The 18889-nt window shown below is 40.3% G+C and overlaps 1 protein-coding gene across 1 annotated transcript; it reads right to left on the reverse strand.

The window, feature by feature from the left end:
• Positions 1-1557: 1557 nt before the first annotated feature.
• On the reverse strand, positions 1558-18289 carry LOC131467495 (WD repeat-containing protein 19-like). The gene is made up of 36 exons (XM_058641451.1): positions 17960-18289; positions 16833-16924; positions 16668-16733; positions 16204-16329; positions 15987-16102; positions 15772-15887; positions 15545-15625; positions 15334-15446; positions 15067-15240; positions 14909-14979; positions 14642-14814; positions 13999-14119; positions 13812-13918; positions 13394-13510; positions 12932-13087; positions 9814-9961; positions 9509-9722; positions 8901-9060; positions 8601-8711; positions 7964-8073; positions 7819-7876; positions 7296-7442; positions 7120-7202; positions 6941-7024; positions 6708-6854; positions 5870-5994; positions 5289-5398; positions 5132-5200; positions 4927-5004; positions 4100-4196; positions 3887-4011; positions 3034-3115; positions 2769-2919; positions 2517-2640; positions 2344-2420; positions 1558-1795 (listed from the first exon to the last, which is right to left on the reverse strand). Exons 1-36 carry the CDS (start codon positions 17963-17965, stop codon positions 1681-1683), a joined length of 4050 nt encoding a protein of 1349 aa, XP_058497434.1. The 5' UTR covers positions 17966-18289; the 3' UTR covers positions 1558-1680.
• Positions 18290-18889: the final 600 nt, after the last annotated feature.

Genomic DNA, 18889 nt, shown 5'->3' on the forward strand with positions numbered 1-18889 from the left:
GTCTTTGGACGACATACTATACTATGATGTTTTTGAGTGATTTTGGACGACATACTATATACTATGACTTTTTTGTCTCATTTTGGACGACATACTATACTATGACTGTTTTTGTCACATTTTGGACGACATACTATACTATGACTTTTTTTGGTGTCTTTGGACGACATACTATACTATGACCTTTTTTGGCGATTTTGGACGACATACTATACTATGATGTTTTTGAGTGATTTTGGAAGACATACTATACTATGACTTTTTTGTCACACTTTGGACGACATACTATACTATGACATTTTTGAGTTATTTTGGACGACATACTATACTATGACGTTTTTGAGTTATTTTGGACGACATACTATACTATGATGTTTTTGAGTGATTTTGGAAGACATACTGTACTATGACGTTTTTGAGTGATTTAGGACCACATACTATACTATGACCTTTTTTGGTGATTTTGGACGACATACTATACTATGACCTTTTTAGGTGATTTTGGACGACATACTATACTATGACTTTTTGTCTCATTTTGGACGACATACTATATACTATGACGTTTTTGAGTGATTTTGGCTACATACTAAACTATGACTTTTTTGTCTCATTTTGGACGACATACTATACTATGACTTTTTTGTCTCATTTTGGACGACATACTATACTATGACTTTTTTGTCTCATTTTGGATGACATACTATACTATGACTTTTTTGTCTCATTTTGGACGACATACTATACTATGACTTTTTTGTCTCATTTTGGACGACATACTATACTATGACGTTTTTGTCACATTTTGGACGACATACTAAACTATGACTTTTTTGTCTCATTTTGGACGACATACTAAACTATGACTTTTTTGTCTCATTTTGGACCACATATTATACTATGACATTTTCGAGTGATTTTGGACCACATACTATACTATGACATTTTTAAGGGATTTTGGACGACATACTATATACTATGACCTTTTTGAGTGATTTTGGCTACATACTAAACTATGACTTTTTTGTCTCATTTTGGACGACATACTATACTATGACTTTTTTGTCTCATTTTGGACGACATACTATACTATGACGTTTTTGAGTGATATTGGACGACTTACTATACTATGACGTTTTTGAGTGATTTTGGACGACATACTATACTATGACTTTTTTGTCTCATTTTGGACGACATACTATACTATGACGTTTTTGAGCCATTTTGGACGACATACTATACTATGACGTTTTTGAGGGATTTTGGACAACATACTTAACTATGACATTTTTGTAACTAGTCCCCACTAAAGTAAATAGGGCAGTATGTGTGTGTGGGCTGTGCATAAGTAGCAGAGGACAGAACTCCTCCAGTGGACACTCACCGAAGCAGGGGAACATTGCTTCTCTACGTGTTTGCTGAACAGGAAGTTTGATAAAGAAGTATTTACATTAATATTCTGTACAAACGCTGATGAACTTTGGTCCCCACTGAAGTGTGTAAGTCTGTCTGTGTGTGAATGCGTTTCAGAGCAGAGCATATTAGAGGATTTTAACCTTTTTTTTAAAAAAATGTATAGATTTATTAACACATTATCCTATGAGAGGGAACCGTCAGAAGATATATTTTATCACTTTACAAAGACACCTGAAAATATACAGATAAAACATTGTTTTGTCTTCATTGATCCTGTTGATCAGTCTGTAGGTATTGAGAGCAATCAGAGATCTTCTTCACCTGACTGACACTCAGACTCTCAGAACACATTGGACACACTGCCTCCGTCTCCAACAACCTGAAATAATAATATAAAAAAAACTGTTCAGTGTGGATCTGTTTATGTGACTATGAATAAAAGACATGAATAAAAGAAACGTGTTAATGCAACCTTTCTTTAAAAAAATATTCCAGACAGTTTAATAGAAAACACTGCATTTGTAGCTCAAATAAGTCTTGTATTAAACATGTCGGTGACGTGATGGAAAGAGTATAAAGATGTTTTAATCCAAAGTGACGGTATTGTCAGTTCTCATTTGAGAAAAAAAAAATCTCAAAAGACAGTTCAACAACATTAGCATATATCTCCTAATCTCAAAAGGTACAGTGTGTAAAAAGATTGACTGGTGAAGTTTGAGTTTAAATACTTTAATACTATCACCTCAGCTTAGTGTGAATTTAGATTCGGGCCTTAAACCTTTTTGTGTTCAAATTTCATGTTACACTTATTTTGACACTATAGGGAATACGAGCTGTTAAATGAAAACTGTATACTGAATTCACTGTCACAACAAAATGACTTGAAAAGCAATCAAAGATTTGGCTTTGTGTTTGTGTGTTACTCACAGGATTAATTGTGAGTAGAGAGCAGGAAATTCACAGTGAGGACAGACAGACCAGTCTTCTTTCAGCATGTGACGACCCTGAAAAGAAGAAAAAAGGACCAAAATCAAACCACCATTTTTTTCATTTTTTTTCACAACTTACACTGTGTCCAAAAAGTTAAGGAGGTTTTCTACCGTGGCAACGCAGTAGGGCAGGTTGTTCTTGCAGGAACTACACAGCAGTTCATTCTGTGGTAGCTGAAAGCCACAGAAGGGACATGGAGTCGTTTCCTCCTCCAGCTCTGATGTATCTGGACGTCTGTGGAACGGACGCAGGGTCAAGAAAAGGATTGAGAGGCAGTTTTGGTTAAAGGAACAGATGAAGTTGTCCAAAATCAGACAAATAAGTGTGTGGAAGAGCAGGACAGGGTGTCACTGGTCACTCACCGAACCATAGCCTCAATCTTCTTCCTGTACTTTGGGTCGATCTTGTTTCGGTACTCTGGTCTCATCAGCATTGCAGCAAAGCTAAAGGCCGAGTTCTTTAATCCGGCACGGTGACATTCAATGACTGCTGATGTCAGAATGGGAACAACATCTACACATAAACACACAAACAGACAAACAAGGGGAGATTTATTTTTTTAAATATCAGGGTCATTGAATCTTCACCAAAATTAGAAAAGTAAAAAAAAATTCTGGGTTGACTCACGTGCTGGAAACTTGCTGATATTGTTGCTGACACGAATGAGCATGCGCGCCCCTTTCAGGTGATCTCCTCTCTTTACATGGATCTACACAGAAACATAGTCAACATTATTTTTTATTGATAGAAAAAAAACCTTTCTACGTACGGTCGTGCCTGTCGTCGTGCCTGTAAAACTTGATAAGATTTCTTGAGAGAAGTAGCCTCATCCGTTTTCTTATAATTACCAGTTTAATTGTGGTACATTCGGAACCAATGATAAAAAGATTAAGAGTTGATTTTTAATTGAAAGAAAATTAAATATTGAGGTGTTGTATTTATAAAGAGACAGATTATTCCAAATGTTTTAGAAGACCGGACTTTGTTCATCAGACATCTATCATCATCAGCAATAACACCGAGAGTTACGAGATCTACATCCAGAGGTCAGTGTAGTATTCACAGATGTAAAACCACTCTTGCACAGTCGGTATTTTCATATAAAGCTATAAAGCAGAACTTTTAGCATGCAATTTTACCACCTTCTCCAGAGAAATCTGTGTACACTAATCCTGTCTTATTGTCTATAATTATCTATAACACCGACTGAGTAAATTCAGTTGTTTGTTGGTTGAAGGCCTTCATACATTCTGCTAAGTAATGTGGCTATTTTATGAAATCAGTGGACAACACAAGCTACTTAGATACGAGCTGGTTCGTTGATGACTCTGACCGGGTCGTCTGGTGCTGAAGAACCCAAATGTTCGATCAAGAGATGTGCTGTAAACATTATTTCTTGAATTTAGACCCTTTACTGTTACTGACTGGTGATTCTCCTAAAGTGTGCTAAAGGTATGTGTTCAACTTCAACTGCTCTGACCTTCACCAGTAGGTAGGAGTGGAGGATCATCAGATTGGTGGCCATTTCAGCCGGGATCTTTATCTTCTGGGCCTGCAGCTCTGTGTACATGCTGAACAGCACATCATGGGCATTACGGTAGTTTCCTGTAGGAGTAACAGGGGACAAGAATAACAGGATTATGGTTGTATCACGTTATCTGTTGTTGTTTTGCTGTCAGTGCTCAGTTTGTACCTGCACACTGCTCTTCTCTGGCGATGATGATGGCGGTACGAGCCGCCTCCCTGTACTGCTGCAGCGCCATATAGAGACGGAACAGGTACTTGGCGTCCTGTGAAGATGGAAGACATGAAATGATAAAGTGATATGTTTAAAACTGGCCTATACGTATTAATGTTAAACTTAAGAAGCTGAGACTTCTCCAGTCAAACTGACATTAACTGCACAAGCCTTAGAAATCATCCAGTAATATTATTTCTCCATAATCGTAAAAGTATGGGGTAAACCTAGCTTATCTTCTTAGCTTCTCAGAGGCTGAAGAGGGACTCTTACATAGTTTTTTAATAGATTTGTTGACAAGATACCGCCTTTTTGCCGTTTCTACACAGCACAGGGAGAGGGAAAGTTCGAGTTCTAGTAACTCCATCATATTTTGTTCCTTAGCTGCTACTTCGGAGTAGGGACTTTCTCAGCTCAATAGGAACTGTGAATGACAAAAGTAGACACTGATTGAGTGCCTCATGAGCCAGTGTAGAACCAGGTGACCTATGGATTTGCTGCTGTTCTGTTGACAGATGTAGCATTATATATACGTACATCAAGTGACCATTAATACTGGCTCTTATTGAGGGTGCGAGCAAAAACAAAGAAAAAAGCCCCACAAGATGGGTAGCTCTCCTTATTTGGCCCACAAAATACTTCATATGATCCCATTTGACTTCACAATATCTGTCAAACTAGATCTTGATTGGTGCATACAAATATGTCACAACACATTTTTTAACAGAGATTCATTGATTTCACTTTAGTGAGACGAACATGGACAAAGAGACGTCTCTCACCTTGGGCATACCGTCACTCTCCCCCATCAGGTAATCTATCAGCTGATTGGTCAAAGAGCCGTCTTTGGCCTGTCCCACCTGAGGCACAAACAAACACACATCGAATACATGAATAACTAAATGCTGAACATGAATTCTGAAAAATATATTGACTGTATGTCCCTTTAAACCCGTGTATGCACAGAGAAAAACACACAGCTCTCACCGTCTCAATAGCCATCTCCACTGCCAGGTTGTCATCAGTGTTGGGACACTTGAGGAAATGTTTCAGGGCCTGTGAGAAACAGACGGATTGTTGAGTCAAACAAATGATGAAAGTCTTGTGAGTAAATAGTGTAAAGGAACCAAAAAAAAGCTCTTACCCTGCTGTACTGCCCACACTTCTGGAAGAACTTGCCGGCCTGCAGGTGCTTCTTCTCTCCTTCAAAGTAGAGAGCAATGCTCTGATAATCCTCCTGTGTCGCCTCAGAGCCTGGTGAACACACACAAGCAGTCATGTATAAATATTCCTTAAAGACAATTTATTTGGAATTACACTGATAGAAAAAAGTGAACCACTTTAATAATGCAACAGGGAATAATGTTAGATGCACTTGAAGAATCAGTGTGTAACACTTTCTTTGGCCGAAATGGAATAAACGATGTTTGTTTGAGCGTATAATCACTTTAAAATAAAAACAGTTTGTTGCAGTTTTTGTAGCCTTAGAAAAACCCTTTCATATAAACTTTAGGCAAGGGCCTTGCTTTATGGAGGCTGCCGTCTTACGCTTTTTGGTGTGCAAAGGCCACCGTAGTTTCTGGACATGTTTGGGAAAAGGAAAGGGTAAAAAGAGGAATCCTCTCTTAGTTGCAATCTGCATTCTCATTATTAGATGTCGCCAATTCTTAAACGCGTGCACCATGTTTACACGCTCTATACACACGCATTACTACACAGACTGACCGATGATATCTGCGTAAACCTCCATCTGTCCGTGCTGCTGTGCCAGCTGGAAAGCTTCGTCGTTGCACTGAGACAGAACCAGGAAGCTGATGGCTGTGGCGTAGTCGTTTAACTGCAGGAAGAACCTGAGACACAACAACATACAGAACATTTGAGGTATATGACAGGAATAGAAAAGATCAATCAATCAACAGGAAATTCAACAGTGATCATTTTAAGTTATTTAAGTCACTGAGTGATTTAAGTTATAAAACAACTTGGCAGAGGCAGTTATATGCCTCTGCTGACCAAAGCTTTTACACATTATTTTCTTTTTGGGCCACCGAAATAGGCATTCTTACAATAACACATTCACAGGGCAAAAAAAGGATTTTAATCTCTGTACCAAATTTGAAGAAATTCCCTCAAGATGTAAACAAATTAATTTTCACAATGGGTTTTCAGATTATCCATGATTCCAGCCGATTGTTTGTAACGTTGCAGACATATCACGTTCTCATATGTTAGGAGAAGTCACGCAGAATTTCTCACGAAATAATCATGTCATCCATTAATCCAAATGAATATGTCAGATGTAATGAAATTCCTGATATATCGCAACCAAAGGGTCCAGACATCAAAACCTATTAAATTCATCATTGTATCCAGGTGAATGTTTGCGCTCGTGAAGTTCATGAAATGTTCACAAGACAGACATAAGTACATATGCACAACTGCAAACACATTTTTAGATTAAGATCTTAGTTGAAATTGGAATTTAGGATTTCGACTTTGTTGAGGTTAAGATGAAGCTTCACGAGTATACATTCTGTACGTCCGTGCTCTCTCTATTTCCTACCTGGCAACCATTTTTGCTCCGTCGATGCTCTGTGTCTCCCTGACGATGCGAACAGCCTCTTCTGGGTTGTTCAGGTGATCCAGCAGCACTCGAATCATGTTGTCCCAGTCTTTCGCGCTCTCATAGGCCTGTGCTGCATCCTTATACCTGGTGCACACAATAAATATGACATCAGCTTTTCTTTCAGTGATTTTATGGTCTTCACTGATAAGAAATTGAGGGTAAACACTTACTTGCCATCTGCCTCTTTGGCCTTGGCATACTGCAGGTGGATTTTTTGAGAGGAAACATGTGGGAGCAGCTCTCCTACCTTTGTCCTGATGATGGAATGACATTTTTAGAGACATAGAGCAAAATAAAACAGAAGAGGAACTTAAACTTGCATGTGTGTTGTTGTTGTTGTTTGCCTCACCAGTTCTTGCAACGTATATAGACAGAAGCAGCCTTGTCATAGTACTGGCCTTTCTCATAGAGCTGAGCAGCTTCAGAAAATTGCTATAAGAAAATATATAAGATATAATAAAAAACTATCACATGATATGATATGACAGTTTAACATGTGGAATATTATACATTTAGTCTCTCTACCTTCATGCTCTCCAGTATGGCTCCACATTCCTTCTTGAGGATTTTGCTTGGGTGTTGAATAGCCTGTGCAACTCCTCTCCTGATGTCACCCATCCTAATGGACATCCTGGCTACACCACCTTGACATGACTCATCATGCTCCTGGAACTACAGCATGAGAGAAAGATGGCTGTGGGTGTGGGCAGTAAAGAAAGGAAACTGCTGCTACCACTTGATATGCAGTGAATTTGAATGAGTCTAGGCAGTTGTCTTTAGATATTATTTTCAACAAAACATAACGGACAGGACAATGAAATGTAAACAGGAAGCAGCTCTAACACCTGACCAGGGACCCGTGCAAACTAGAAATATTCAGTCTCAAACGATAGTGAAAAAGAAGGGATTCCTGCATTTGTTAGTCCTAAATGTAGCCTGCTCCAACTGTTTTTCCAGAATCTCCAACCCTGCCTTTAAGATGTTCACATACAGTATAAAAAAATATAACGAGGACAAACGGAGTGAGCAGTCACATCTTTGCACTTACTTTATTATTGCGGGTCATGCCTTTTTCATAGTGTGTCAATGCATTCACGTAGTCTCCACTACAAAGAGAAAAAGACAGATTTAGATATAAGGCAGACTGATCAATTCTACAGAATGTTATTTGGTATGCACATATAAAAACTTACATGAACTCCAAGTGGATAGCATATTCTTTGGATATAAAAGGAATCTGGTCTTCCGCGAGCCGCTCTGCTAACATGAGAGCATTGTCCCAGTGCAACAGGTCTCTCCTCATCTAAAACACACAAACACAATTGTTGTAAGAATGTACTTAAACAATGAAGTTACAGGAGATGACAAATGGGTTAGATGGTAGATTAGACTAGACTAGATTAAGTTAATTATTGTCCACAATGTGAAAATTGGCCACATGGTGGAACACAGCAAGAAGATTGCCGGATACAAATATAAAACAACTATTCATAAAACAAGAAAAACAGGAGAACATTGAGTTCAGAATTTGACAATTTAATAATTGAATTGGTGGGGAAAAAGGATTGTGGGAAATTTAAGTTTCTTCCTGAGGGGAGCAGTGAAGAATTGCAATGGGTGAGACAGATCACTTGTTATGTGATGAACTCTCTTTATGATACTTATATGTGTTTCACTTTACATCCAAGTGTCTGTACCAAAGTCACTAAATTAAAAGACAGCACTGTCTACCAGATTCTTGTTCATTTTTGTGGGTATAACCTCTGCATCATGAACTGTCCTCAAACGCCCTATGATGCATGTGTTTCAACTTAAATAAATCACACAAACCTCCAGGGCAGCAACTGGGCAGCTTGAGGACAGATACAGAGTCTCTGCAAGGTTGTAGTCACAAAGAAACATGGCCAAATGTCCTGCCAGTAAATTCCTTTCTTCTGCGCCCTGGACAGAGTGAAAAAGACAAAGATCAAGAGAGACAGAGATAAGGATACATTTGTTTTGGGGGGTATTTACAAATGGAGGTACAGTAAAGGCACACAAGTTTTGAAACTGATAAGGATAATTGATATGTCAAAGTAGAAAGAGTGTCTCACATACAGTATACTGTAAAAACAAATGTGTGTTTTGTACCTGGATACCCTGCAGTGACAGGACCATACCCACGTTGCCACTAATGCGGTTGACCTGGATGGCCAGATCAACGTCCATATGGACGAGGCAGGCTTTACCTAACTCTGCCCAGTCTGCATCGCTGCCTGCAGATTTACACAAGTCCCAGGCTTCATGAAACCTGCAGGAGAACACACACAAGCACATGTACTAACCCTGCACATACTGTAACACTCATATTTTGTCTTGGATGAGTGATTGCATCAAACTGATTCAGAAAATGTGCATTTATACAAAAATATTACCATCATACTGGGTTAAAACTAAAACTACTTTATGTGGAACATACAATGTATAACAACTATACACTGAACTATGCTGGGTTACACTTGTAATACAGTTTCAAATGCTGTTATCACACAACTGTCCATATTAAGTGTCACAGTACATTTTTATCTTTGAATTTATTTATTAACTCTCATTTTTGCCTGCACAGCACTTTGGTTCTTGATAACCTATGACCTTTTTTGGCATCTGACAAAAGACGGCTTCATCACTGAGAATCCCTGTTTAATTTAAATGCGACTTCTTCTATAACAGAATTATCTAATAAAACTGACTGAACTGACCTCTTGAGCATGAGAGCCTGGCTCAGCTGTGTGCTGATCCCCGCCGGTGAATCTGTCGATGTGCTGGTTGAACGCTTCAGGAAGGCGTGTGTGCTCAGAGCCACTTCGCTAGTCTTGCCACTTGCTGTCTGACAAGTCAGCTCACCGTTGTACAAGAGCAAAGGCTTCTGGGAAAACAGAAGTGCGGTGCTGCCCACCAACACCACTCGAGGGCCTGAGGAGACAGAGTCAAAGCATTGTTCCTTTGAGAACTTTGGTAGGTGTTTATAAATATCACGTGGTGTTCTGATGTGGGGTCTACGTACCATAAATGGTGGTTTTATGCAGGGCATAGGTGTAGACCTTGTCACTGTCATAAGCTACAAATACTCCTCTGTCAGCATGCCAGTTGTCCCACAGCACTCCTGTGATGGTGGGAGAGAAGTTGGGCAGCTCGAAGCAGGAGCCCTTTGCCTGGAATGGATGGCAATAAAAAAAGAATAGCCATTATCATATTATCATGTTGTGTTCACATGGTCATAGATCTAAGCTTAGACCATATTGTATCCATGCACTTCCACTTTAGAGATATTCATTTTTTTTCTATTCTCATATTCACTGTTTCTACTGCACGTCAGGGATTCAGCAACACTGAAATTACGGAATGGCAGATTTGATTCTTTGAGAAGATCTAAGATCATCTAATGGTAGTTGTTGTGTTTTGAGTGAAAATCGAAATAGAGTGCATTTCCATTTTCATTTTTGTTTCCCTCCGCTCCAGTGACTTTTTTTTTACCTTAACCTTTACCTTCCACCAATATGTCGACTGCCCCACCAGAGACAATAAAACAATTGACCTTTTGTATGCAAATGCTAGGGATGCATACACAGCCACTGCCCTTCCCCCCCTTGGCTTGTCTGATCACAACTTGGTCCAGCTGACTCCCAGGTATGTCCCTGTAGTGAAGAGGCTTCCTGTTGCCACCCGCTCAGTGAGAAGGAGTACACAGGAAGCTGACATGGCCCTGCAGGACTGCTTTGAGTCTACTGATTGGGATGCGCTCTGCTTGCCACATGGGGAGGACATCAACTCCATGACGGACTGCATCACAGATTACATTAGGTTCTGTGAACACACGGTTCTCCCTGCCCGGACTGTCCATTGCTTTCCCAACAACAAACCTTGGGTTACCAGAGATCTGAAGACTCTCCTCAACAAAAAGAAAGAGGCCTTCAGACATGGGGACCAGGAGGAGCTGAGGAAGGTACAGCGTGACCTTAAGGAGAAGCTGAGGCAGAGCAAAGACACCTACAGGAGGAAGCTGGAGTCCAAACTCCAGCAGAATGACATGAGGGAGGTGTGGTCCGGAATGAAGACCATCACTGGATTTAACGTGAAGGAGAAACCGACAGAGGGCTCTATCGAGAGGGCTAATCAGCTGAACCTCTTCTTCAACAGGTTCAGCTCACAGTCTTCCACACAGCCCCCTGCTGCTTCCCCCACACATCACACCTCCCTCCCTCCCCCCCTGCCTCTACCTCTCCCCCCTCTGCCCCCCCTGGAGAACCGCTTGGACACTCTATCACCTCCCCCCCACCTCTCCACCTCTCCTCCACCACCTTCTCCCCCCCCCCTCTCCGTGACAACCACCCAGGTCAGAAGACAGCTGGAGAGACTGCAGCAGAACAAGGCTGCAGGCCCAGACGGTCTTAGCCCCAGGCTACTGAGGGCTTGTGCTACCCAGCTGGCTGTGATCCTGCAGCACCTCTTCAACCTAAGCCTCCAACAGGGGATGGTCCCAGCGCTGTGGAAGACATCATGCCTGGTTCCTGTCCCCAAGACAAAGTCATCAGCATCTCGTGAACCCGGGGACTACCGCCCAGTGGCTCTGACGTCCCATGTGATGAAGGTGCTGGAGCGGCTGGTCTTAGCTCACCTTAGACCGCAGGTAAAGTCCTCACTGGACCCACTTCAATTTGCTTATCAGCCCAAACTGGGGGTGGATGACGCCCTCATCTATCTGCTGCATCGAGCTCAGTCTCACCTGGATGGTGCTGGAGGAACTGTGAGAATCACTTTCTTTGATTTCTCCAGTGCTTTCAACACCATCCAGCCACTGTTACTGGGAGAGAAGTTGCAGGGGGTGGGGGTGGACACGCCCACCATCTCCTGGATCATTGACTACCTGACAGGCAGACCACAGTTTGTCCGACTGGGTGGTGGTTTGTCTGATGTGGTGGTTAGTGATGTAGGAGCCCCACAGGGAACTGTGCTGTCCCCCTTCCTGTTCACCATATACACCTCAGACTTCAAATATGACTCTGTGTCATGCCACTTGCAGAAGTTCTCTGATGACTCTGCGGTGGTGGGGTGTATGAGGGATGGACAGGAGGGGGAGTACAGGACAGTGGTATCTGACTTCGTGAAGTGGGCCAGTGAGAACCACCTGATTCTGAATGTGACCAAGACCAAGGAGATGGTGGTGGACTTCAGGAGGAAGAGGACAGCTCCACAACCTTTGAGGGTACTGGGGGAGGATATTGAGATGGTGGAGGAATACAAATTCCTTGGTGTGAGGCTGAACAACAGACTGGACTGGAAGGCTAACACCGGTGCTGTGTACAGGAAGGGGATGAGCAGGCTCTTCTTTCTGAGGAGGTTGCGATCTTTTGATGTATGCAGCAAGATGTTGGAGTTATTTTACCAGTCTGTTGTGGCCAGTGCACTGTTCTTTGCTGTGGTGTGCTGGGGGAGCAGCATTGGAGCCGGTGAAACGAACAAACTCAACAAACTGATAAAGAAGGCCGGCTCCATCATCGGCTGCAAACAGGACACCGTGGAAACGGTGGTGGAGAGGAGGATGCTGAATAAACTATTTTCCATCATGGATAACACCGATCATCCTCTCCACCACATCCTCCAGGCCCAGGAGAGCACATTCTCCAATAGATTCAGACAGCTCCGCTGTCGCAAGGACAGATTCAGGAAGTCATTCCTGCCATCAGCCATCAAAACTTACAATAACTCTCTGTAATAGTACAAAACAAAAAAAACAAAAACAAACAAAAAAAAAAATAAAAAAATAAATACTGCTCATTTGCACAATGCACATTTTCTACAGTATGACATTGCACTCCATTATGCCACTCCTTTATTATTGCACTTTTTTCTTTTCTTACTGTTGCACATTTTACATTTTATGTTTATAATATTGTTTGTATTGCTGCTTTGTTAAAACAATTTCCCCTTGGGGATGAATAAAGTATTTCTATTCTATTCTATTCTATTAACACCATGTAATTTTTCCTGCATGCTTGACTTACTCTGATGCTTTATCACTGACTGGTTGACTACTTTAAGTGCAAACCTCTCAGAATGTGCTCCGTCTAAAAGGATGTATGTATTCAAAGATGCATGAGGTAAACTACTGTGTATGGACTTACATTTACAGGGGAGAGCAGGAAGCCGCTGTTCTTATCATCGATGAAGACCAGCCAAGTGCCATTTAGGTCAGGGAAAACTCTCCTCACACCAACAGAGTGACTGTAGCTGTCAACTGTCTTCCAGTTCTCCAGCAAGACGCATTCCACATTACCTGACTGAGGAAATAATTACAATTAAACAATTAAAAATACAATTATGACTAAGAAAATTATTTTGAAAAAAAAGAAGAAGGAAAACCACAAAAGGTGGAGGTCAGGGTGAAGATTAAAGACATGGACCAGGGTTAGTCTTTAAACCCACAAAACTAAACCATGTAGTAAATATCCAGAGAAGAGGAAACTGAGATTCATATAACGGACAGCATGAATTCCATGAGTGCGCACAGTCAGTTTTCTATTCATCATTTGCAGAGCAGCATCACTAATGTGTGTGTGTGCAGAGTGTGTGTGTGTGAGTCTTACATCAGTGCCGTAGTACAGGAAGTCAGCAGTGAGGGCGTGGCAGAGGATCCGACCTTTTCTCTCATCATCTGGAAACAACTTCATCTGATTCTTTTCCTCTTGGTTTTTGCCTTCGATCTAAAAACACACACAGACTAATATTATTATAATATCCATGCTAAAATATAACAGAGTGAGGCCTGTTTAATTATTAATAAATAAAAGGAGATGTACATTATCCTGACCAAAATAATTGCGATTAACAACATTATTTGCGATGACATATACTTTTTTTAGATTCTTAAACAGGTGCACATTAAGAAATAGATCTCAAGCACTGTGTGTTGGTGAGTTAGACAGAATTTCCAAGTGCTTTTAATCCCGATAAGTGATAATATCATATTGTCCCATCACTATGTACAGACACCAAAAGTCTCACCATATGCAGCTGCACTTTTCCCTCAAAGAGCGCTGCTGCGTAGTCCGAGTTAAGGCACATGCGGGCTATTGTCCCCAAATACTCAAAGTCCTTTAGCTTGTTAAAACCTGCGTGACACACAAAAATAATTCAGAAAATCTTGTGCACGAATAATGACAAATTAAACACTACACTTAAAGACACATACCAGGTTCATGGTCTACCAAAGCGTAGAACCAGGCTCTGTTGTTCATCCCCACAGCGACATGATACGGGCCGACTGCAATGAAATTGGGTTCCACGTCCACTTCTATGGCCACAGGAGTCTCCTGAAGAACACAGGACATCAGAGAGAATGCAGTATTCTATCAAAGTATTGGAGAAACACAACTGACACAGTCTTTCATACTCTATCTCACCATCTTAATTATGCTGATTTAGACTGATCTTTACAGATCTCATAGAAATATTGTAAACAAACACAAACCCTCCAACTTAGAAATAATTATAGATTCATCGTTCCTGCCTAAGATTTTAAGTGTTTTAGGTTGTGTTTGCTAGCAGACAGGATCTCTCAGCTGGGAAGATTTCAACAAAATGTGTTTGAGTCAAGGAATAACTAACTTATAGTCTTACAGTAATACGGTCATTTGTTAAGTAGTTATACCCATTTAGGTAATCTCAATATTATGACTATTGTGAGTGAATCAACATGATTGCATTTTGATGCAGAAAACAAACACGCTCTTTGCAATTGTTACACAATAACATGTTTGTAATTGTTATAATCATGTATGAATTGATTTCCTCTCGACACAAAATGTGTAAAAACTTTCCGTGTGTGCACTCACCCCTTCCACCAGGTTGGAGACAGTGACCTCCAGCAGAGAGGTGAGGTACGCCACACGGGTACCAAAGCTGTCACCCAGGATGGGAAGCTTGGTCAGGAAGACATGAAGTGTCCCTTTCTGTGTGGAGACAGCCAACAGCTGGCCGTCGTCTGTCCAGCTCAGCTGGTCCAGACCTGATGGAGCAGAGAGCGACAGGCAGATTAAGGTGACGTAGGAAGAGTCAAACACCCTTTGAAGATTTGGCTGGAAAAAAGAATTGTCTCTCACCTTTAGTCTCATCGTCCAACCGAACAACGTTGCTGATATCTTTGAGCTCAGACAGCTCGTGAATTTTTATGCTGCAATGATAAATATGTAGCATTAATGTTTCATGCTCATAAATAAACAGAGTAAAAGTTCTGTCTCTTTTGAAAGTCGGTGTGTACCTGTTGTCCCCACAGGACGCAGCCTTATTTAACGTTGTTGAGATAGCCACACTGTTAAGACTATCTTTATGGTTACGAGCCTGGTACAGCTCCTCCCCAATCTCCCTAATGTGAGTGGAGATAACCACAAAGTATCCATGGGAAAATCCAATGAGAATATATCCATCACCATACCTGACAAGGAAGCAAGGACAAGGAAATAATTTCAATACATTTATCTCACTGTCATTATTGTGCTTGTTGATATGTGTGTGGACGTGTGCATACCAGCGATACGACACGATGTTTCCATAGTGACGCTGGAAGGTCAGTTCTATTCGATTATCAGGGTCATTGATATTGAAAAGCATCAAAATCTTCTTGTCCACAGACACACTCACCTGAAGGATAAATAGAGTAAAGTGAACATTTGCAAAAACATAACTGGCACATCCCAAATCTCAAGACAGTGGTAGAGGGAAAATATTGGAAGACCTACAGTGCTCTCTCCTTGAGAAGACCGCTCATCTGTCTTCATTATTGAAAAGTAAATTTCAGCAGGTTCACCGCGAAGTGTTGTCTAGCAAGGAAAAACACATACAATACTGTGGATTGTGCTATCTTCCTAGTCTGTGCATTTTGACATCAACACTCGACATCACACGACCTAATGTAAAAACTTCAGTGTCACGGTTAAGGCTGATATTAATGTTCCCTGCACACTACCTGCCTGACTGTGTCTCCCTCATGATTGCTGATGCTCAGTGTGCTATCATCACTTCCTAGAGCCAAGAGATTTTGAGAACTCCAGCAGCCACAGGTGATCTTTTTGGTGTGTTTGCCTGACACGTAAAGAGAGAGAGAGTAAGAGAGAAACACAACAAAAGGGATTAGAGTCTAAAAAAAACATTCTCTGTGCAAGTGTATTTCCTGAGTTTTACCCAGTACAGGGATCTTGCGTGAAGTTTGCTGATTGTAGATCAGCAGGTTTCCTTTCACTGTGCCAACAGCCAACAACGGGCCGGTCTTTGACCACAAGATGAATGACATCTGATCTCTGTTGCAACAAATGACATGTAAAAAAATATTTGTATTCAAAGCAGAGAAATTTTCCAATGATTTTACATTTTGGAAATGTGATGCACAATATCTATATACCTCATGCCGCTGTCGATCTGGGATGTTTTGTTCACACTAGCATCCCAGAGGTAGATGAAACTGGATTTTGCAGCTATCACAGCTAAAATGTCTCCATCCTTATCCCAGTCCATACCCACACAGCGTCTAACATAAAGTTAGCAAAGTTGAAATACACTGGTGGTTAAAATATTTTTAAACAGTGTGAGTACATCATCTAACCCACAGTGAAAATAAAATACTGAGGAGTCATATTTCAAAAATCTATGCAAATCACATGTGAGTCAGTCACATAATCTAAATTGAATGGGACAGTGGTACACAACATGAACAAGACTATTCTGTTTCTGTTTTTTAATTAACTAACTGCTACATTTCTATTACTATTCATCAAGCTAGTAGAAATATCACAATTCTGGGGAGAAAAAAAGATGTTTAAACTTGTCTAAAAATAGTTGCAATTAAAAAGAAATTTTCACACTTACCCAGGAAGGTTGAGTTCAGTCCACTTGAGTCCATGTCGATCAAATATTTTCACTGAATTGTCTTGGCTGTGTAAGAAATGCATTTTTAACTTATATTATATATATTAATCTGATATAAAAGGAAACAGAGATACAGTTCATTCTCGACCACAAATGTTTACTCACCCTGCTACAGCAATGTAATTACCAAGGGTTCTCTGCCACTTATACAGTAGACTAGAACCTGCCCAGGCTTTGTCAGAGAGAATGAAAACGTTCTGTGAACACAAAAGATTTGTCTTCAGTAAATTTAATTGGGAAGAAAAGGTATAACTGCAGAAGAAAAAGGTATAACTGCAGGAGAGGAATACCAAGTATCATCATTGTCCAACTCAATCCTATTTTCTCTCTTTTTTAGATTACTTTAAGTTAAGTTTGACTGACTGATTGCCCATGATTACACTTCATTTCGTCATGTTGATAGATCATTTTTAAGCAATAATACCGTAAAATAAAAATATATGTAAAAAATTATACATAATTATAAAATAATTATAGTTTGTTTCTTTTTCTTTAGATTCTCTTTGTGTCCTCTTAACTTCTCCTTATTGTATAACTTGCATTACACTGCAGCCAAGTTAACTTTGTAAAGTGCTCCATTATTTACAGATTTATTCTATTCTCTTACATTACATATATCATTATTGGTCATCTACTGTATCTTTACATAAATATTTTACAGTATAAAAATTCCAGATATCAGTATTGAATATTTAGCTGAATTAACTTATATTTGATCCAATATTTATACAGTACAATTGTTAGAAACCTTATGTGAACTATGTGAAGGAGGCCAGGCACAATAATCTGTGTTTTTTTCCACCTGTAAATGATTTTGAATACGCATTTTACAGTATAAAAATGCCAGATATTTATATTGTACATTTAAAAATATACGCTAAAATATAAAACGTAAGCTGCCTAAAATAATACATAGACTAACAACAGAGCTGCCACAGCTTACCTTGTCACAGTGACGTTCTGCCCATTACAGTACATGGTGACAAACAGCACGTTGTTTTGGTTCATTATTTGTTGAATCAAACGTATGGTCGTGCTGTTTAGTTCATGCTGACATTTGAAAATGTAATTTATCAGCTATGTCTCTACAAGTCGCCAAGCTAATCACAACAGTTAGCAAACAGCTAACATGTTTCGCGAAGCTCGTTCATTATTTTAGAACTTTTCTATGGGAAACGCAAAAAACCCCCACATACAACGGTGTTGTTTCCAAATATTTCGCGGGTTCTTACCTTCATCTTGGTGGCATTTAGTTCAGTATTCAGTATTCAGTATCAACTTTACGTCGATATCTTCAGTTGTTGTGAAAATCCCACGATGCATCGCTGTGAAGCGTCTGCAGAGGCGATGTCATAGCAACAGCTATGAGCCAATTCAGGGTCTGGATCCTGTGAAACGTCATCAGCCTCAGTCCAAGTACCAAGTACGCGAGTGCGCTTCACATACCCGGAAGTGTTCTCGCTCAGTCCGTTTTCAAGTATGGATCGGGTGGTGACCATGGAAGGACACATCCATGGCGAAGACGTGAGCGTACTTGGGGAAGCCATGTATCCCAGAATGCAATTCGCCGGAACATGGCGGCAGAGAAAACAAATATAAACTAAGATCATTTGTAGAAATGACTCGGTGTGACTTGGAGTTGGCGCAAATGCATCCTTGCATACTTGGGTATTGAGAAACCGCACGTCTGCTCGCTCTTCTTCTTTCACTGCAGCTTGCATTAATGTAGTTACTTCACTGCCACCGCCTGGTGATAATTAATCCCTACAATATCCTTCTAGTCCAAATGTTCCTATTAGCAGTCTTCGTGCCCCAAACAGTTATTGTTTGGACACACACAGCAATTAGTGATAGTGTAATACAGTTTAATTCCTAAATTGCATTTACAATGTTTTTTGTTGTTGTTTTTTTTAATCTTCAATTCAATGCCAACAGAGGTTGACAGCAAAGGTTGTAAACTGATTTGTCACTGTTTGAGCATTGTTATGTACTATATGAGATTAATAATATCATGATTAGTTGGTCAATAAATGACTGCAATATATTTTCTTTTAAATATTTTTATTCTGGTGCAGCAGAACATGTAAACGTTCATAAATGAGCGTGGCACACGCACGCACACACACACACACACACACACACACACACACACACTTAATTAA

Source organism: Solea solea, chromosome 10 (assembly GCF_958295425.1).
Source record: "Solea solea chromosome 10, fSolSol10.1, whole genome shotgun sequence".
Lineage (NCBI taxonomy): Eukaryota > Metazoa > Chordata > Actinopteri > Pleuronectiformes > Soleidae > Solea > Solea solea.